Source organism: Schistosoma haematobium, chromosome 3 (assembly GCF_000699445.3).
Source record: "Schistosoma haematobium chromosome 3, whole genome shotgun sequence".
Classification (NCBI taxonomy): Eukaryota; Metazoa; Platyhelminthes; class Trematoda; order Strigeidida; family Schistosomatidae; genus Schistosoma; species Schistosoma haematobium.
The window spans coordinates 462,961-486,913 of NC_067198.1; the positions used below are offsets into that span (position 1 = coordinate 462,961).

The 23,953-nt window shown below is 33.3% G+C and overlaps 1 protein-coding gene across 1 annotated transcript in view; it reads left to right on the forward strand.

The window, feature by feature from the left end:
- Positions 1-11,211: 11,211 nt before the first annotated feature.
- MS3_00004752 (uncharacterized protein) overlaps positions 11,212-23,953 on the forward strand; it is a 34,639-nt gene continuing 21,897 nt past the window's right edge. Inside the window, exon 1 of the mRNA XM_051212715.1 lies at positions 11,212-13,263. Coding sequence (XP_051068613.1) covers positions 11,271-13,034 — 1,764 coding nt within the window. The 5' untranslated portion in view covers positions 11,212-11,270 and the 3' untranslated portion in view covers positions 13,035-13,263. The remainder of the gene's footprint in view (positions 13,264-23,953) is intronic.

Below are 23,953 nucleotides of genomic sequence, written 5' to 3' on the forward strand. Positions count from 1 at the left end.
ATTTCACTAGATTATACTCCTTGAATAATATTTCTAAATCCTAATGTTTCCGATTACTGCTTATACTCTTACTACCTCTACCACTATGGGATTTGAATCGACGATTGTATCACTGTGCCAATATGGTATGGCAACTTGAACTGATGGATGCACATACGAAGCTCTACGTTGTTGTTTACTGACAGACAAACTCATATTAATCTTGTATTGTTTATGTATAAAACTTTTTTCTTATATTAAAATAAAGAAGAAAAGCATAGGATATGGTTTTAAAAGAATCTTGTTTAGACGATATAGACTGATTGACATAATGGATCATAATATTAAGAAGAAAAAAAGAATTCCTACTGTGTAGATAGTTAACTAGCTGGGTAGATGAAAAGAAAAAGTTAATATTTACAAAGGATTATATAAAGTCTATTCAATAAAGACATGAATTGAAGTCATTAATTCTTCTTGATAAAATATTCCTTTATTATTATTATTATTATTATTATTATTATTAATGGCTTTATTCAATATTATCTTTTTTGGTACAATATAGAATTCTCAGCACAGGGTATTTCAACAAGTTACTTACTGAACAACGAACAAAAAGGCAGTAGCAAATACAAAATGAAATAAAAAAAGGTTTTTTTAAAAAAATAAAATAAAATAAAAACAAAAAAAAACTGTACAAACTTTTTAAAATTAAAGACATGTTAAGAATGCAGGTTATTGACTAGGTTAATTCTAACAACCTGTTCGTCACAGAGTATATTTGCTAGATAAGGTATTATAGACGTTTTATACTTTTGCTTGCGTGCATGGATTTTAATGTAATTTTGTCTCGTTCTACCAGAAGATATACAAGGAGAAAGATAAGAGTGAACGGGATGGTTAGTATCTGATAAAATGACACCTGCCAGGAGTTTGCATGATTTTAAATGTCTATCCACAACCATATTAATTATGACCTCGAAAGATTCACCACACATCTTGCTAACTGCCTTCAGCACTCTTCGCAATACAGCAAAGTCTTTTCTCAAAAGCCCGGGAAAGAATAATGGAGAACAGTAAAGAATAATAGGTAATATGCAAGAATTGACAAATTGTAAGAGTAAATGACGAGTAATTCCAAGAGCATGCAATCTCTTTATGTAGTAGGTCAGACGGAAAATCTTCTTCGATAACGATAAAACGTGGGAAGACCAAGACAGATCAGAGGAAAAGGTGACACCAAGATAATTGACCTTCGACACTGAGTTTATCAAAGAGTCTCCGATGGTACAAGCACTATGGGATCTCAAAATAGTGTTTATATTCCGTTCACGTCTCATGCTAAAGTTAACAGCTTGATATTTAGACGGATTAAGTATGAGACCATTACCAACAGACCAACAATCAATACGAGACAAAAACTCATTCATTTCTATGGGATGTAAAGAGGAAGATATAGACATACATACAGTGAGATCATCCGCATACTTCACAAAAGTGTTTTCTGTGGAAGATGGCAGGTCATCCAGAAAAAACAGAAAAGAAGAGGTGAACGAACAGCTCCTTGTGGTACACCTTCATGAGACAGTAGAGACTCTGAACTCTTTCCTCCAAACACAGTGTACTGTTCCCTTCCAGAGAGGTAGGAACATAGCCAGTTGGTTATCCAGCTGTCAGTGTTGACGCTGATTAACTGGTTAGAGATCTCGAATGGCATGGCTCAAAATCGTTAGCAATGGCGCAGGTGCATCCACTCTTTGTGTTCTCTTAAATTCTAATCTTCTGAATTCTTCATGTCCCTTTCTTTTTTCTCTTTCCAAATTTATTTCACTGGATTATACTCCTTGAATAACATCTTCAAACCCTAATTCCTCTGATTACAGCTTATAATTTTACTACATCTAGCACTACGGGATTTGAATCGACCACTACATCTCTGTGCTAATGTGATGTGGCAACTCGAACTGATGTACGTCTGTACGAAGTTCTACGTTGTTACTGACTGACTGAAATGAAATTAAGTTTATTTACTGAATAGAGAATATGGAGATTATTTTAATGGGATAACTGACAGTTTCTAGATAGATTTAAAAAAAAATAGAACCAACTAGACAACTGTTTCATATCAATCTGTAGCATGAATGATAACGTGGCTCAGTTAACTAACACAACTAGTGGTTGAACAACTGTCTAATGCTTTCAGAAGCTCTTACAATAGACATCTTCCAAAATGATCTTAGAAGAAGCTTTTACTTGCCTGTTTACTTTATTCATATAAAGTTTGTTTTATTTATTTGAATTAACTTAATTCATAAAATACTAATGATAATACGTTTTACAGATGCTATTTGTTTTGTTTAAGTTATGATCATTAGTCTTATGTGAAATGAAATTATCAGACGTTTTATTGGAATAAACTTTCATTTCACATTGACTTTTTCTCAATTTATCTTATTCTACTTAAAGAGTTAAGTGAAAAACAGTAAAAAAAAAATAAATGCTAACTCTGCACAAGTCCTTAGAACAACTATAGAATTGGGATTCATTAAGCAAAGATGGATAGTGGTTAGTAGTGGAATCCAGAACTTGTCAGCTGGATGTACTTGCATCCTGAGTTTATTGCCCACTCTGAGACATAAACTCAGTACTGTTCACTTCAAACGGCATCACATTATTCACTTTGCTACTGAGTACATCCAATAGGCACATTCAACTAATGAGTTACAAATAGAACGAAACGCGCGTTCTGGATTTCACTGCTAGCTACCATCCATTTTTACTTAGAATGCATGTGGATTATGAAAATATCATGGCAATACTCACAGTATGCACATATATCAACAAGAGACTGATCAATCGCAGTCCTAAACATCAATGGAAAGATTCAAGTAAACAGTATCAAGGGAATCTAGATTACTTAAATTGTAATTCGTCTATCGGTTAGACAAGTAGCTACGGTGATTTATGTGTGTTTGTTTTAACTTTCACCACTATACATTATTAAGGAAAAAATCGTGAAAGTCGAAGGTGAATTTTCTTAAATTGATTTATTTATGATACAACACTGGACATTTTGCTGGTTTTTCAATGGCTCATAGTTTAATTGAATGATTGACATTATTGTTTAACAGTATTTCGCTTTATAATAAGAGTCTGTATACGTTTAAAATGATTACGTTGGATCATTTACCCATTTATATAAATTTTTAGTTGTCATACATGTGTAGAGCCTGTAAGATGTCACTGAGCCCTAGTCAAATCATCCGTCAGTTGGGTTACTGAATATCAAACAGATGATTGATTCTCGTTTAGGTCAATGACAACTAACTCACATCAGTTAATCGTACGCCATGGATTGGCCCATGTGGTGGTAGTCACACTTTCGTTTATACTTACTTAAACTGATATATTTCTGTAATAATGTCTTTTTTGTTGTACAGTTTTCAAAGCATCCATAGTAGCTTGATACCACAAATGGATAATCCATGTTAGGTGTTAAGCGAGAGGTGTGACTTCGATGTTAGCTGTTGATCACATCATTCCCGTCTGACTCGATCAGCCTCCCAATCATTCGACATAGATCATTTACGTTGGTGACCTGCACATGTCTTGGACTGTGTTTATCATTGAATTTTGTCGCAGGATCAATGAAATTACATTGATCATCTTATTTAAACTTAATTTAAGATAGCTAGTGTCATTTATTCAAATAACGGTTAAGTGTTGATGTCGGAGGTGATTGGATACAGCAGAAAACAAACTCTGAACTTACTTTTTGATTTGGTTAGCAAGTTTAAGTATGATGTTTATACACTTCTATCTGAAGTTTGTGTCAATGATGTCTTTCAGAAGAACGATGAAAGCTCCACGACCAAACCATCCAGCTCAGGAGACAAAAATCCATCAAAAAAGGTTCAGTAATATTATATTTCTTCGCACACATGAATCTCCACAGTCCACAATCACAGACTTTACTACTCAGCTATACGGATTATGTCTAAACTTCCGCTCAAATGAAATGTTATTTAGTTATTAGAGTTGATCAGATTTTGTTAACTAAGTAAACGGTTTCACTATAATATTAAGTGATTTCATATCAAGATAGATTTGATTTAGAATGCAGGCTCATATATATTCTCACCTAATCTAGCAACCACATTGAAAACTTTATTGATAAAATTAAGTTAGAACTGAATATCAAACAGCTTGATATCGATTACTATTTCATGAACAACCGTTATAAGTAATCAGTTCGATTTGTGTTAAACCAGGTATACATGATATATTACGTAATATATTGAAGGATCATTGAGTTCAATAAATATAGACTGATCCATTCAAGTTTAATTATCACAAGTTTAATTGATCATAAATGAGGATTAGATGAAATACAACTATTGATGTTTACTTACTCTTGTCAGATTCTCATTTAACTACTGCATACAATCCGTCCACAAGGTTAAATATGGACGTGCCAATCATAAGGTCACGGCGCCAATTTCAGTACCTATACGATCGGTTCACAGTTGATTTTACAGACAACTTCGGGCTACTAAGAAGTTCGTTTATTTTTTATTGTGGTAATCAAGTGACTTGTGGACCTTGTGCAGACTATCATGATGATGTTGTCTTTCGATGTAATATGTGTTGGAAGAAGAAGCACCAATAACACAGGCTGTAGCCGGATACTACAGCATACACGGATGATTTGGAGAGAGCGTACAGATGCCTACGTAGACTTGGTAATGCGCATCGTGTCGTTATTCACAAGCGGTATTTTATGGACCCGACAACAAGAGTACGCAAACAATATTGAAACTATGTGGTCGAAGCTGAAAGAGTTTTTGTGAGCTTATCACGGCTCCAGCAGTCGGCTAATATGGAGCCATATGGATAAGTTCCTCTATCGTATGCATTACGATTTTAGAACATCTGAACGTCTTTCTAATCCTGACAAGTTTTTGAACCATGTAAAAGAAATGTATCCAATTTAATTCTTTGGCTTTGTATAATATACTTTTACTCTATATCAAGTGTTTTCTGATTGATTAATATCTCTCAAGGTCATTTAAAATTCGTTTAAACGTCGTCCATCAGTAATAGTCTCGCGATTTGAACACATAAATTAGTTTTTGATTGAGATCATGAACCGAGTGATGTTAGACCACCACCTTTTGGAAACCTGGAAGCACTGGACGACCGTTTCGTCCTATTGTGGGACTCCTCAGTAGTGCGAATCCACGATCCCGCTCGCGAGATTTGAACCCAGAGCCTTCGGTCTCGCGCTTAACGCTTAACCAACTGGAACACTGAGCCGGCATCCAATGGTGATAGTGTCTAACATCAACCAATCCACGAAATTAGTGTCTTTAGGAGCTTGGTAATGATAACTTTAGCATATTTGAGAAGTATAGAGTTTGACTACTTATTAATCATCTTGAAAAGCTTGATAATATCTACTTATTATAAAAGAGACATTTAAAATACGCATCATTTATTGAATATAGATTAAGCTGTCCTCTATGTTCTACCAATGTATTTCCGGTTTGATAGGTATATGCATGGAAATGATAACTATTCATACTTTCTTGAGTTTAATGAAGTTATTTATGTTTATTTACTGTAATTTTTAGGAAAGATTAGCCTTTCTTACTTTCATTATCCCATATGATAAGGTCATAGTTTTAAAGGACCACTTTAAAGATTAATCTAATACATGGTAAAATGTCTCTTCATTACAATAATGAATTAGGATGATCATTACTTATTAAGTATCGAAAGGATGAGATTTTTGTTTACTAAACATAGTTCATCTACATCTGGTTTGTTTTCTTTATCATTTTGATTGAGTACAAATTTTTATTAAGGAAAATCAGAATTTGCATAGAATACCTATTGAAAACATCTTTGGAATGGGGGTTGATGATCAATATGAAGAAGAGATGGGATATTGTGAATTTGAATGCTTATTTGAGCAATATCGGTGTATAGTTTATAGGCGATTTCACACAATATTTGATACCATAATCATTGATTGAAGTATTCAGAACAAGTGGATACTTAAATGTATAATCCAGGCTTAAACAAAAGTATTTCTCAGAATAACTTAGTTACTAGATAAATAAAACTCTCAAGCATCAGTTTTAAAAACGTTAATGTTTGACTATTTCTTACTTACTATTGTACCTGCTTTGAATAAATTTCTCTCATTCATTATCCTGTTTAAGTCTTAATCTGTTTTAATCTGTTTAAAATGCACTGATCAAGGAACTGGTGTACCAATTTATCACAAAAGCAAACGTCTACTATACTGATAACCTTCAGGTGTTCTGAAATGATCTCAGGAATCCACAGCTAGCTAATAAAAATTCATGTGATATAAATTAATAATGAATCACATAAAAACCTTAAAAGACATTAGATTTAGTTAGTCTTAAGGATTAGAAGTTGTGTTAGGATGAAGATTTAAGTTGAGAAGTCAGACTTAGGATTATTTTAAGTCTTGCGAATTGAACGCTCTATTCGGTTCCTAAGCTATTCTGGAACCCCGCAAGCTAGAACTACACAGCTATCTGAATACCAGAGAGAAGACCCAAAGTATGAGAGAAATACTTTACTCCAAGGTTCGTTTTTGTACAGAAAACATGAGTAGTTATAGATGTTAGCGTTTGTTAAATCAACATATTTTGGCCAATCCGTTAACGACATATTATGCTACTAACCAATAGTAGCACGCCACGTTGGAATTCTAGAATGCTCCATCATGCTCTGATTAACTAGGACTCTTCGGCTCCTTTTGGGCCTCTGGAGGTTCCATTGAAGTTCTCCAAAAGCCGACTCAACAGATTATTAGATTAGATTAGGTGTGGTTCATCACTACAGTAACTTTTCGACCAAATATTCTTATTGTCAATACAATTTTCATTCTAATATTATGGTTTTCAGTTTTGATTCATTGTGAATAATTATTCAGAATTCCCAATTATCTCAAAAGAAGGACTAATCAAAATTGTATCTCAGATAAAATGTTTTAACTGGGTAATTATTTCTTTCTTCTAACTTTTGCATAAAGTGATTATATAATCCATAGTAACAGTAATAGTAATTATAGTAATTTTCGTCATCAGTGTGGGCTGATAAAACCGAAAAAAAAAAACTATAGAGAATGTTTATGTGTATGTTAGTGTATCAGTTGGTGTTTAATGTTTACCATCATATAAGAAATCTAAGAAAGGGGGTTTGCGGAAATTGCAGCAATTGAATAGTTGAATTCATGAGTCAATTGAAGCTAGACCACCACGAGAAACGTAAAAGCACTGGGTGGCTGTTTCGTCATAATATAAAACTCCTCAGCAGTGCGCACCTACGATCTCGCCTTTGGGATTCAAACCCAAGGCCTTCGGTTTTGCACGCAAGTACTTAATCTCTAGATCACTGAGCCAACATCCAACGGTGTTATTGTCTGAATTCAACCAATCCACAAAAACTGTACCACCATAGATAGATTGAAACAAGCTGTAGAAATGTCCATTATTCATATCATTTCGTCTAGTTTTGAGTAAACAACAGTTTTTGTTTCGTTATTTCTAAAGTGAAAATCAAAGAAATCGCATAAAGAAAAAATTAAAAAAAAGATAAGAATAAAAATGTTGAATATTTTCCGCCCACATTATCCTTTCCCCTGGTGAATATCCGAGTGGATATCAAATAATTTTTTTTCTTTTTTGAAAAAAAAACAAAAAAAAAGAATGTTACATTGTAAAATGTTGATGACACTTGGAAATTGTTGACAACTTTGTTTTCGGTTTCTCATTTATTCAAAATAAGAAGAAGGAAAAAAGAAACTTTTTGTTTTCAATGTTTTTCAGTTCAGAATTTTTCTTTATTTTAACTGTCGGCAAAAATATTTCTGAATAATAATGTTGTGTTTAAATGGAATAACTTGAAAAAAGTTAACTACTGCTAAATGCTGTGTTACAGTGGAGGAAACGGAGAGTTAGTTCTCCCTCTTCAAGTGCTCTCACGTGGCCACGAGCATACAAGCACTGAGAAAGAAGTCATACTCACTGCTTTCTCTCACGAAGGGTGTTGTTTACGAAATTAGGAGGATGAAAAGTGAATGTACGACATTTTGACCGGGTTAATGAACACCGAGAGTCCATCTAGGGGAGTTCGAAATCCTAATTCCAAACCGATCGTGCACATGTGATCTAGGATCTTGAGGGAACAAATGACGTATGAACCAATCGTTGGTCACCGGCTAACATGGGACTGCATCTCCTGACATTGCTCCATTGCCTTGTGGATTAGACCTTTAAGTCGAAGGCTTCAGGTGTAGCCACCTAAGAAAACCACCTGTTTCTGTTTGGGCACCCGGGCAGTTTCCCAGCCTTCACATAAATCTAATGATTTATGTAGCGCATATTTATTTGATGCCTTTGAATAAAATAAAATGAAAATGGAGCATTTATTACCTACTTTGTGTTCGTTTGAGATTATCTAACATGTCCATAAATCACAATATTAAAAGAAACCAGTGGTCTTTATATTTTTACGATATTTTTGTAATGAATTCAAGCCATTGGTTCGAATCGTACTTGTTGAAGTTATTGTCTTTAATGAATTATTCAGAAATCTGTTAATCCTTTATGATTGATGCGTAGATTTTCACAAGAAAATCAAGATAAAAGCAGTGATACTCAAGTTTTTACGGCTCCCCAACAGATGACAGCTTCTAGTGAAGACTATTCACATATAGAACAGAAAACATTAATAAGCTTGTGATATATATTTATTGACAATTGTTAATTGAGTAAATTCTCTAGTTTGTTATTCGTTACCAAACCCATATTTTACAAATTAACTTCGTGCAAAACTTAGATAAGTTTAGACATATAACAGTTTAGATACCATCACTCCTTGTTGAAGTTGAAAGTCTTCTATTCGGTCTTTGATACAATCTTGGGTGTACACTGTGAAGGAGTCTCAATATGAGAACAAAACAGCTACTCGCTTATTTATGTTCTGTAAATTATATTGTTTCACTATTTACTTACATATGCTATTAACTGGTTCCTTCTCTTCAGTTAATGTCAGTTAATAAGCATAAACAAGCATTATGGTATTGTGGAGTTGTGTATCTAGGCATTTCTTACTGAATCCAAGTTGTTTATTTTTAGCTTTAAATAGATTTTATGTTCAAATTAGTTGGCTACTTGGCAACTAATTACAAATATTCTCCATGAATATCATTCTGCGAATAGTCAACAGGGATGTGATGATTGAATAACATTAGTTATTCTTGTAGAAATAAACACATTCATGTGTTGAATGGAATGACAGAGAACATTTATCCCCATTCATTGTTATTATTGTGAATTGGTATTTCATTTTTCTACCTTTATCATTGTCTGGTAACTTATGTAAGATTGCCGTATGTTTAGTGTTGGGTAGTTGGAGGATTATGAATATTTTAACACTTCCTATAATTGATATGTAGAATTTTTACCATCCTTTATAAATTGGTTGTCCGTTCAAACATTATCATATATAAATATACATACGTATATTATGTTACAATAATCAATGAGCCTAAATATCCATAGTATTGCTTTTCTTCGTCTAACTTTATAAGATAAACGATCAACAACACTATCACATCGATGAATCATCAGTATAGCGTTTGACATTTTTTTAAAGAGTTAGTTTTCTACGAGATGGAGTCGCTAACCCTATGCCTTACCCTCCTCCTTCATCCAGACTTGGTACTGGCATTTAGTCACAGAGCAGCTCTAGACAGAGTTTCAACAGTACAAAATCAAAAATATCTACAAAATGATTTACAATATTCAATAGGAATTCAATCTATATACCATATGGATTTCTAGACAAATTTTTTTCATTATTTTGTTTTCGATTAAAATAATATAAACCAATCTGAGAATAATATACACATCATTATTCTATAAGTGTTATTGATCCATTCTAATAAATGTATTGCTTTGACGGTAGACCAACAAACTTAAACATGGTTACATTCATGTATATAGGAAGAGAGGGAAAAAGAGAGAGAGAGAGAGAGGGATTATTATTATTCCATTTAACAAAACAAGATTTACAATATGAAATGCTTAATAAACATTTCACTTGAAATATGTATAGAAAACAAGTGTTTATTACTATATAACAATAAAAATGTTATAAAAAATTTCTAACATTATTTTACCTGGATCCTGAAGATAAATAACAACAAATAAATCAGTTTATCCTATCTACTTAATATAAGTAATAATAATAATAATAATAATAATAGTAGTACTGGTATTTTCATCTCGAATAATCAAAACAAAGGTCAACTTTATCAATTAGGTAAATAAATAAAAATCATAATAATATGCCATGAAAAAAATCAATCAAAAATCAATTCCAGATCATGTTTCACTTCACTGATCATATAATAATAATAATAATAATAATAATAATAATAGTAATAATAATCAACCGGCGGCCTGCTTGAATATCTGGGCTACCTGTTCCTCCGATCTAGATATTTCATCAGGTTATCTGTTTTGTTGTTTGTTTTAGCACATCACTATGTCTATTGTGCGCACAACCTATTCAGGCGCGTTTATGAAAAGTTTACAACCTTTCGCTATACGGGATACAAAAGGTACAATCAGCGACATCATGGTTGCTGGCAATATGCATTGAAACAAATGAACAGTAATCAAATATGGATTACCGAACTTCTAACATCTAACTGGTCATCATTCAAAATTTATCGTCACAATCGATCAAGGTATAAGAAAAGGAAACTTGTTGAAATACTTTATGCTGAGAATTCTATGTTGTACCAAAAATATAATGTTGAATAAAGCTTATAATAATAATAATAATAATAATAATAATAATAATAATAGTTAATAATTCGAATAATTTAAATTGACCCCCCTTTCATGATTTATTTTAACCAATCAAATTAATCGTAACAAATAACCAATCAAATTTCTAGATATTTATTTACTGAAATGATCGGTGAAAAAAAATAATGGTTACCATAGAAGAAATCGAAGAATTTTTTTTGTTTTTGTTTTTTTATTTTTACATTAAAGAATGAATTAGATCACTTAACATAGAAAATCTTTTAGATTATTATGAATTACAACGAACATTGTCATTTCATAATATTACTCTCTATCTATCTATCTATATATATATATATGAACGAATACTATTCAATTGTTTCATGAATGTAAAGTATCTATTTTCTTTTGGAAGGATCTAGATAGACAATGTTCAATTATAATAGTTCATTAGGAAGGATACAAGTGAATCATTCATTATTTTTTCCTATGAACAATAAAGTTTTAACACATTTTACAACGGAACCAGTTGAAATTTATTTACCGAGTATTATTACTTCAACTATATTACTTATTATTATTTCTATGATTGGAACAATAGGTAATAGTCTTGTTGTATGGGCATTTACAAAACAAGTTAAACAAGGTATTATTTCTGGCTTATTTATTCTATTATTGGCTTGTAATGATTTATTTATTTGTCTTATTGTAATTCCATGTACATTATATTTAGATATTTGGACAGGGGATACAACTGATTGGATATGTCGTGCACATTTAACAATGAAAGGATTTGTTGTACCTGTTTCAGCATGTATATTAATGTTGATAGCAATGGAAAGATTTTTATTAATCTGTTTCATTCCTGGTATACAAATGCAACGTACACATATTGTATTATCATTAGTCATTATATTTTGCATTGGTTTATTATGTGCTATACCAATGGGATTACATGTTCGTGCAATTGATTTATTTAAAGAACGTGATGAATTATTAGATTTAAATACATTGAAATATGGATTATCCACTATGGAAAATGAAGAATGGCTTGATCAATTACGTGTTTCAAAACGATGCGACAAAGATGACACATACATTAATGATCAGTTGTACTGGTATCATCAAATTTGTGTACTCCTGTTATTTTTAGTATTATTTCTTGGAACAGCTGGTGTATATGCACTGATCTTTCTATTTGTCTGGAGGCATGAATCATTTATGTATGAGAAATATGGTAATCCAAAAATGAAAGGCAATTGGGTACGTATACATGCTACACCGAATTCTTCAGGTGATATAAATGAATCCAAATGGAATTCAATTAAAAAACGGATATCATTTCGTAAACAGTTAAAAGAATCAAATAATTTACAAAATGAACAAGGAGATAAACAAAATTCTAGTGTCTTTGAAGATGAAGAAAGACAACAATTGGAACTTCAGGACCGTCAACAATATGGACAGAGTTGCTTTGAACAATTGTCTAGTTTATCATTACCTCAGCCATATCTAAAACAACAAACTTTGGGAATTCATCAACCTCTAACAGATATGACAACATCGACAAGTTTTGTCACATCTAATTTAGACAGAATAAGTTGTGTGTGTTTATGTGAAAGAGATAATAACAATGGATTGATTAAAACTAGTCAGTGTTCAATTCCTAAAGATAAACTATTCAATGACAATAATACTGATAAAGATAATGAAGAGTCACATTGTTCAAAGCTACTTGGCAATAAGAAAACCCAGTGTACTATAGAAATAAATAATCCTCAATTATCAAGAACTGAATTGTCAGCAGCTAATCTAGAACGTAGACGTAAACCACATGTTCGTACAGCTCAAACATTAGCATTAGTTGCAGCAAATTTCATTATATCTTATACACCATATCTTGTTTATACAACAATGCCAATACAAAAAAGACAAGTAGTTCTTTTAAAAGATAAACCACATTGGACTATTCAAGTAAGACGTATACTATTTTACATGTATTTCATTAATTCTGCATTGAATCCAATCATTTATTCTTGTATGAATAGACATTTTCGTGTTTGTATAATCAAGTTTTATACAGATTTAAAGATGAAATTGAAAAGACAAATAACAAGATCAATCATAAATGATACTAATCATGAATTGGTTTGTGTTGAATTATCACCTAAACCAACTGCTTCAAATCAATAAAATTGTTTAATAAACAATATAAAACATATCATTTCTATTTCATTGATTATAAATGATCCAAGATGAACTTTGTTTTATCCAATGGATCCAATTAGATCATTGAATGATTTCAATGAATCGATTGGATCATTCATTCATAACTTTTATTCTTATTGTATCTTATTTATGAAATATCATCATATTCATCTTATTATTATTATTATAATCGACGTAATATTCTTTCAAAAATGTAAGTACTTTTAATTGTTATAACTTGTGCTTTGTGCGCTGTTAATGTATAATGTAGTGATACCGCCAATTAGAGAACAGTGAATTATCGACCGGACCAATGATGAATAAAACCTGTACGAGCAGCCTAGTGTCCTTATTTGCCCTACTTCCCATCTAGCCCAGCCAGCTAAGTCCACAACATTAGTCTCAGCCTCTGAGATACGAATAATTTATTTCGAACACATAGGGTTTCTATACCAGCCAAACAGACCACATTACATCATGAAGTAGGAAATAGTGTTTGTACAAGATCTAACCAAAAGTAGCTATGCTTGTGAAAGATAGTAATTGATGGACAGAGCATAACTCAAGAATAGTAAGTCGTATAATAATAGTTCATAGGTCAAAATAGGGCATATGACAAGAAGATAATGAATATGAATAGCTTTAGTTACTTAATAGTCATACAATAAACATATACGTATAAGAGTGGTCTATAAATAGATCCCAAAAGTTATCATTCATTATTCTCATCGGGATATAATATTAATGTTAAAAGTAGAACAGATATTTTTCATGTTTCAAATTGATTCAAATTTTCACTGAGATCTTAATAGCATTTCTGATTAGTGTTTTATAGTGAGTTAGATTTCTACGTGATGGCGTCGCTAACTACATGATTAATCCTTCACCTTTATCCGGGCTTGGGACCGGTAGTATCCCCGGGAAGCCTCCAAACGGGGTTGTTGTATGAACTAATGAATGATAAATGTTAAGTTTAAACAAAATGAGGAAAGAATACTTTTAACATAGTAGTCGTCATTGTGGTAGCTATACCAACAACGGATACAAAATGTGGTGTAAAGTATTATGTGAATTAGCTCTTAAGGGAACAGTAATTGGTTAACGCATTTGAATAGATGTCAGGAATAAAATAAACATCATTAACTGAAAGTTAGTCTGGAAACTATTTAAACCCTATAAACAGGTAAAAGAATGTTCAATCTCAATTTGGAACTTCTTTAACAGTAAGAACTTCTATTTTGTTCACGGTGTCAAGCTCACAGAATTTAGGCATAAATAGTCAGTTAATTTAACCGAGTGTGGCGAGGGGGGGGGGTCAAACAAAGATGTAGTGATCCTTAAATTTTGATTTCTTTTTTGATCGTAAAACTTTCGAACACACATCTGTGATACTCGTTCCTTCATTGATATTCAAGCATGTGATTACGAGGAAAACTCTTAGTTGTCACCATGTTGAATATCTAATGTACCTTTTTGAGGAAAAGGTGTATAAAATGGATTTTTTTCCCCTGAATTTATTGTTCACTTCATGATTGAATTAAGACTAGATTCTTATGTAACTGCATAAGTTTAAATAATAAAGTTTTGAGATCGTTTCATATCAAAAAAGGATGTTATCCACAAGAAAATAATTCGAGAGAATTAAACTTGAGTATAGTTTATATATATATGAGGCATAGAATATTTCAAATGTATTAGCTTCATTAAGTTTTCATGTCAAATATTTACTACTTACAAAATGGAAGCATATAAGAAACAATAAGTTCAACATATTCAATGTAATAAAGTAGAGGATACTAGAAACATCATCATCTAGACTGTGGTTTACAAAAGAATCTCGATTGATTATTCTTCATGCTATCTGAATATTTCGACCTTGAAAACATTTTAAATAATGGCAAAAGGGTATTAATCAGAGAGGGATATTGTGGATAGCTAGACCACCATGGAAAATCTGGAACCACTGAACGACCGTTTCGTCCTAGCACGGGACTCCTCAGCTGTGCGCATCCACGAATAATAAATTACTATAATATTCATAACTACTCCTTTCTGATATTAGTTAGCATTCCCTCATCAGTGACTGGCTTCGAGAGGTATATCCTGGAGTTCTAATGAGAAGCAGTGACCAGTGGAGTTCAACCGAGTCTGCTGTGAGATAGTAACTCACTGATGACAGTAGAGGATGGTGGCGTATTTTCATGGATTAGTTAAAGTTAGAGATTAACACCACTGGATGTCGGCAATTTCAGTGATATAGAGGTTAAGGGTTCGCTCTCGAGACTGATAGGTCCCGGGTTCGAATGTCACGGGGTGGGATAGTGAATGCGCACTGCTATAAAGTCCCATACTGGGACGAAACGGTTTTTCCATGGTTTTCTAGCTTTAATTGACTCATGAATTCAACTAATAAATATATCTTCTTGAAATACTCTCAATGTATACTCGAAAAAGAGAAGTGCTTTTTCTTTCATTCTGGAATATAGGATTATGTAATTGTGTTGTAAATATGATATAAACATCTTATCAGTTTGAGGGTTGTAGAGATTGTTAAATTTTTGATTGAGATCATGAACCGATTGATGTTAGACCACTTCGTGGGTTGATTGAGGTTAGATATTAGCACCGTTGGATGGCGTCCCAGTGGTCCAGTAGGTTAGGCGTCCGCGCGCATGACTGAAGACCCTGGGTTTGAACCCCGCGGGCGGGATCGTGGATGCGCACTGCTGAGGAGTCACACAGTAGGATGAATCGGCCGTCCAGCGCTTCTATGTCTTCAATGGTGGTTTAACATCAATCGGTTCATGATCTCAATCATAAACATCTTAGTAAGATGATACATTCAAGGTGATAATGAAATTATTCAAAACTTTATCGTTAGGATAATTTACGTGACTGGTAGTGTAATGAACAAACACTTGTTGTAGAGAACTAATTTATTTTTTTAATGCACAGTTACAGAGTGTTTTCGTGAATTATGAAAATCATACATTAAATACATCATTTGCGCATCTTTCATCAGTTGTCATTTACATTCTTCATGATTCTTTCAATTCTGCTTTTATTCTAGTTTCTTTCCGTTTCACTTTCCATTCTCTTCAGTTCAATCTTCTCAGTCTTTATTTTCAGACAAACATTTCATTTCTGATTAGTGTTACATACTGCTTACATCTGTCAAAATAAGTATCATTCATCACAGTATATCTGCATTTGCAATATGGCTTAGTGTAAGTGTAACTATGTAAGTTGTAAACATTTAAACGATGTTGTTGATTACATAACACTGAAATACAGTTCAAAATATGTGACCTTCGACCTCACTTAAGCTTTACTAAACCTTTTACAAAGTTTAATGTCTTGGCTCTTAATGATTCCTTTTCTAATTTAAGTCAGCTTTGTTACATCTGTCGAACATTAAAATGTACATTTTGATGCGCATCTACTGTTGATTGGACGGTAGAAAATTATTCGACTTTCCTTTCTCCTCTTTTCTATCATGATCTTCCATCCTGATAATTTCAAATCGGATCAACATAACATTTACAGCTGAAAACTAAATTAGTACAACAGGGATTTTGCCAATTAGATTTTGATCAGTTTTACATGCCATTTGTGTAGATTTTGTTATTCACATCTCTTTAAACACAATCATACAGTGATTGAACTGAAATAGAGAAATATTACTGAAATGGATTATTTATTTTATTGAATCATTGAATTATACTGAAAGCCAATGCAGTTTGGCAACTTGATTGACAGTGAATAAAAAACTTATCTTGCTACTAAATGCTCTTCAAACATGACAGTATCCGACTGCTTCTTAATACTGATATCATAACACAATAATTTGTAATTTAGAACAACATATATATATATATAAGCGAACAATATTGTTTTCGATTAGATCCTCATCAGGCTTCACTCTAATATGCAGTAATGTAACATATTTCTTAAACTTTGTACCTCTTCATTAGTCAAATGTCTGCCAAACAGAGCTATTAAGATATGCTCAATCGATACAATTAATAAAGAATTAGAGCTCATATATAATATGTTGATTGAAATGGATTATCCACAGGATTTTCTGAAGAAACACTTGCGTGTAACAAATAAGAAAATAGTGATATCAACAACTAGTAAGAAACCTCTCTTCCTGAAGTTGTAATTCAATTGAGATGTAGCTGATGATGTACTACGTGATAAACTGACCAGAGCAATGAAGAGAGTATTTAATGCAGCTAACCTCTGTCTATCGTACTCGACTCGATCAATGGTGATTCCCCAAATAAAAGATAAATTACTTGGTTATGCCACTTCTATATGCATTTACAAATTCAGCTACTTCTGTGGAGAAAGCTATATTAGGCGCACTACTAGACAACTGAACCAAAGAGTTAGTGAACACCTCCCTTCGTGGTTAGGAAAAAGTAATGTCAAGACAGTACGCAGCTCAGTTCTATTACACTTGATCGATAGCGGTCATGCAGTGAACAGGAACAAGTCATTTAAAGTTATTTATAGTTTTCCTAATAGTTTCCCCTATGGTGTTCGATCTCGTCTCTTAAACATAGCAGAAGCTATGGGAATTCGAGCCAACAATTCAAGTCTTTGTGTTCATAAGGAATCTGTAACATTCTTATCTCACCTTTGGCCTTAATTTATTAATTTGTTATTATTTTCCATACACTTTGTTCGTTTATTTTTCTTCACACCCTCCTACCCTTTTCTTTCCTCACGGTTCGCTTCATGGTCCAATTATCTGAACACCTCATATTACGTAATTTTGTAATCTTTCTATGAATGTTATGCCAATGTCTATATTTTTCTAAACATTGACCTATTTCCGATTGATTTAAGCCTTTATTATTCTTATCAAAACTAGTACATCTGCCATCACACTATCAATTTGTACTTTCAACTAATTATGTTTATTTATTTAATCTTTTCCATTGTTATCATTGACACATAAATTACCTTGATTGGTTTAATCATTTCGTATATCAGAAGGGGTTTTGTGGAAATTTTAGAAATTTCACAGGTTGAAATCATGAGTCAATTGAAGTTAGACCACCATGGAAAACCTGGAAGAATTGGACGGCCGTTTCGTCCTACTATGGGACTCCTCAGCAGTGCGCATCCACGATCCCACATCCCGCGAGATTCGAACCCAGGACCTACCAGTCTTATGATTTTAACCAGTGAAATTTCTAAAATCTCCACAAAACCCCTTCTGATAATAATCACCTGCTAACTAGTGACTAACTTCAAGAGATACTCCTGGAGTTCTAGTGAGAAGCCATTACCAGTGGAGTTCAGCCAGATCTGTTGCGAGATGTCAACTCACTGATGACAGTGGTGGATGGTGGCGTATTTTCATGGATTATTTGAACTCAGACATTAACACCATTGGATGCCGACTCAGTGGTCTAGTTGGTTAAGCGCTTGGCACGAGACTGATAGGTCCTGTGTTCGAATCTCGCGAGGGGTTGCGGGATCGTACTGCTGAGGAGTCCCATACTAGGATGAAACGGCCATCCAGTGCTTCCAGGTTTTTCCATGGTGGTCTAGCTTCAATTGACTCATGAGTTCAATTAGTGAAATTTCGTATATGTATATAAATGCATTACTGTATATTAGAGTGAAGCCTGATGAGGATCTAATCAAAAACAATATTGTTCACTTATATATATGTTGTTCTAAATTACAATAATTTGTGACAGTACGGAAGATACCACAGTCAGTTAAAACACAATGATGTTGTTATTCCATCATCAACCAAGTCAATATACGTAATTAAATATTGTAAACAATTAGTTTACCATAGATTCATTTCAAAACTGGATATAGTAAGTTGTCAATGAACTCATGTCAGGCTATTACTAATTCATGTACTATTTGGATTCAATGTAACTGAAGGAAGCTTCCAGTTCTTATGGAGTAACAAGTTACCTTTCAGACTACTGAGTAACAATTTCAGTAATAGTATTATCTTCAACATAAATTAGTGAACGGTTTGACATGATGGTGTACGTAGTAATGTTCTAGTCGTTTAAGGTTGTCAAGATCTTATTTAGTTAAAGATGAGTAGTTTTTCTGTAATTGATTCCTTTGTATTTAAGGTTCAAAAACCGCAGCATGGATGAGAGTTTGTGTTGAAATTTTCTTGCTCCCTATGATTTTGTCACTTAAAGAGCCGGTTTGGACACATCTATAGGAAGCGTAAATTTCAGTATGACATTTAGAGAATTTCACAACATAAAAATACATAAATTTGAATAAATAAAACTTTTAAGGCACACAGAAAGTTTGATGGGCAATCACTCCACAGTATTCCTCTGTGATGATATGGAGTGAAATAGGTAAACGTGATTATAATATGTTCGTCTCTTAAGTTGATGAACATATTCATACATATTCATTTTGTGCTCGCTCGTAGTTACTGTAAAACAATTCAGTATATTCCAATTAATACTAGTCAATAATTTAAACCAACAAACATAAGAAAACTTGTTATCTCTCGGACATCGAGATCGGCGTTCTTCAATATAACAGTTAGTTTTGAATCATTTAGATGAGAGTGAAAACTCTTATTAAACTAATCTATTAATAAGTGGTTAGTTACTGCTTAACAATCAATATCATCTCATTTAAAGTATCCTTAGTTAGAATTTCTTCAATGAGTCAATTACAAGTTGTTCGACTATCGGTACTGTGAACATCAGAGAGCATCAATTCCCTCAAGGTTAATGGTACACTTTGCTGAAGAGTGTCAAATAGTACGAAATCTGGGTCCACGGTTTCCTGTTGACTACCTCCAATCACTATCTTATCTCAATATCACTACTGACTGTCAATTTTGTGACATTGCTCAAATAACACTTCAATCTGTGTTATAATTTCCGTTTCTGATAAGTAGATCACTTTATCAACTGAATATAGTTGTAAAATGAAATAGTCAATTCGTTTACTATGTAGTAAAAAATTAAGTAATGTGTCAATCAAATCGTTTAGGTTTTTTTTATTGAAAAGAAATCAAATGTTGAAACACGCGATCTTCATCTAGATGATTGAATAATAAAACAAAAATCTTTCACTGAATTAGATTATTTATCCTCTTACTAATTTTAGACTCACATTTCATTGATCCGTTTCATAAACTCTGTAATCATTGAGATGTTTATCTGAAATGAATATGATCAATGAGGATTACAGCTAAATAAGATCATTTTGATTGAGATCATGAACCGATTGATTTTAGACCACCATTGAAAACCTGGAAGCACTGGACGGCCTTTTTGTGTCGGGTAGAAATAGGTGTCTACCTCAGTACAATGGAAGATGGTCGTGCAACTTCGTGGATTGGTTCAGGTTAGACATTAACACCATTGGATGCCGGCTCGGTGGTCCAGTAGGTTAAGAGTCCCCGCTGGAGACTAAAGGCTCTGGGTTCGAGGTGGCAGGATCGTGGATGCGCACTACTGAGGAGTCCCGCACTAGGACGAAACGGCCATTCAGTGCTTCCACTTTTTCACCGTTGGTCTAGCCTAGATCAACTAATTAACTCAACTGTTGAAAATCATAATGTTTGACAGAATTCATTCTTTTTTAATCCTATTGGGGAAATCAACAATAAGAAACAAGGACACTTATATTGATCAAACGAATACATCCATTCCATGAATACATACAGAAAATCGGCTTAAACATGTGACTAGATCAATCCATTCATCTAAATGTATTCATACAAAAACCTAAACAACTTTCCATGTAAATAAAAATCTTGTGTAAATTTAAAAATTATTAACTGAAAGAAATAGACACATAATTTGTTAATGTGGTTGTAAAAAACGAGGAATTCCAACGACAAGAAAACCAAAATGCTTGTTTATTTAATGTAGAACTATTTACTAAATACAATGCCGGCTCAGTGGTCTAGAGGTTGAGTGTTCGCTTGCGAGACTAATAAGTCGTGGGTTCGAGTCTCACGAGACAACGGGATTGTGAATACGCACTGCTGAGGAGTCTCATACTAGGATAGAACGGCCATCCAGTGCTTCCAGGTTCTCCATATTGGTATAACTTCAATTGACTCATGATTTCAACTGTTAAACTAAATAGACGTTTACAAATAAGTATTTTGTCATAAGGAAATGAAATATTTAAAACAAATTCCTTTACTCCTGAAAGAGATTTGATTAGTTAACCGGTATGCTGTACCAGTTAATTGAATTAAACAAAAGAGTCACAAATTACATAAAGACGAATAATCCAAGTTTATATCTAGTATAATTAGATTTTGTACAGTACTTATGAAGCAGTTCATGGTTCAATGAGCATCACAGAAACGGCAATTAAAAGTGCTAATAGGATTATGGGGTACTGAGTATTCAAAACTACAATTGCAGTTAATCTTGATAGATGCACATCATTGAATTATTCACATGTCCATTATTCTATCAAGAACATTTTGAACTGGAAGTCGAAGATGTACATGATAGTTTATTGATATTTCTAACCATCGCACATAATGCCGAGGTCAATGCGTCTGTTGTTGTAGAGAAAGTCGTCGGCATGAGTCCAAATATGGGTTATGATGCCCAGAATGATGTTTAAGTCGACATGATCAACGTTGGAATTACTGTTCCCATCAAAGTCGTTCGAACTGCTTTGATTGATGCAGCTGGTGTTGTTTTTCTATTGATAACTGCAGAGACTGTGGTAACTCATTTACCGAAACTGAGGTTAAAGATGTACATAATAGTTTATTGATATTTCTAAGAATGTTGATAGATGAATTTCATTCACAATTTGTATGTTGAGAAAGTGGCATGAATTAGGCACAATGTTATAGAAACTGTATATAATTTGAAATTCCTAATGTTGTTAGTCCGATTACTGTCCATATCTGAAGCCAACTCATACTATAAAAGTGAATGTAGCCATATATTGCCATTTCGTCCTAGTATGAGACTATTCGATGGTGCGTATCCACAATTCCGCACGCGTAACTCGAACCTTAGACGTTAGGTGTCGTAGGTGAACGCTTAAAATATCTAGACCATTGAACTTGCCTGCATCGAACGGTGTTAATGTCTAACATCAAACAATCCACGATATTGTGCGACCGTTCACCATTGTCTTCAGTGAGTAACAGCTTCTACAACAGACACAGTTAAACTCCACTGATCTAGCTTTAATGGATTCATGAATTCAATTATTACAAATTACTACAATCTCCATAAAACCCCATTCTGATAATATTCAAACTTAATTAGGGATATTTATGCTTAATTTAATTAGAATATAGAGCTGTAAAATGTGTTTGTATGGAAATGACCACGTTACTATGTTAACCAGCTGAAATGAAAATGTCCCACATATTCAGTTATATTTATTTTTTGTCTATGAAATTGTGATCATCTAAGAGATCATTACGTAATAATTTTTTTTTCCTTTCGTTCATATTCATTTTCCTTTCTAACGATATTGATTAATTAAAATGAATGGTTTGTATGATAAACCACTATTTGACTTATTTACAAACGAGGACAGACCAGAGTTAACATGCTACGTATTTACTTTATTTATTTACTTGAACACATTAATATTGGTACAAAAAGGTACTGGATAAATATGCACCATACAAATCTCATTTGATTTGTGTGTGGGCTGTGATATTGCCTAGGTGCCTAAATCGAAGTAGGTGGTTTTGTTGGAGGGCCACGTCCGGTGCTTTTGACCTACAGGTTTAGTTCGTACGGCAATGGAACAACGTAAGGAGATGCTGTCTCATGGTAGATGATGAACAACAATAAGTTTATACGCTATTTGTTTCATCAGAATCCTGGAGCCTATCTTCACCATTGGTTTGGAATCAGGGTTTTCCAACTCCATATCCACCAAGCCGGTTTGATTGATATTCAGCATTTGAGACGTTTTTTGTTCACAACTTTCGGGGGTGGGGGAGTCGATAAAAAATATTTTTGTTTGTTGATTTAAACCTGGAAGAAATCTCTTTTGGCCTTCAGGTATCTGTTGTTCACATTGTATGAAAGTTAGGATCCATTTATTTGTTTGTTTTAATAGGAAATGAAGATTTTCATTCAAATAATTTTTGATGGTTGATATTTCTAACAGATAGATCTTTGGAAAACTATCAAAATCGAACTCTGTATTTGTATTCTGTAATTTATTTTAAATAAAGTTACTGAGTGAGTTTAAACTTCATCTCAATGAACAAACAGGTGACCATCAAGATTCAGTAGCTAAGTGGATAACGCGAACGCTACTGGGTTCGAGTCCAAGAGTGAACATCAACTCTAGAGATGCAGGTACACCCAGCTGAGGAGCTCCAAATAGGACGAAACGTGCGTCCTAAACCCCTTTTGCTAGCCACTATCCATCTTTGCTTAAAAAGCTTGTGACTTTAGGCAATATCGAATCAATCCATCTAGAATACACATATGCCAACATGAGACTGATTGATTGCAGTCGTAAACATCAATGGGAAGATACAAGTAAAACGATACCAACTGAATTTAAACTTCACCTTATTGCACAAGCAAGTGACAATTTGGACTCAGTAGCTGAGTGGATAACGCGATGATGTTTGAAGCGAATGGTACTGGGTTCGAGTCTCAGAGTAAATATCTACTTTGAGATGTAGGTACATCTAGCTGACGAGTCCTAAACAGGACGAAACGCCTGTCGTGGATTTCACAGCTAGCCACAATCCATCTTTGCTTATAAAGTTGGTGACTTAAGACAGGATACAAGCAAACAACACCAAGTGAATTTCAACTAAAAAAAAGAAATTTTTTTAGTTAGATATCGATATTATGAACTCTTGCTTGATTGACCAAGTGAAAACTTTTCTGTTTTACATTTAATTATATGCTATTGTT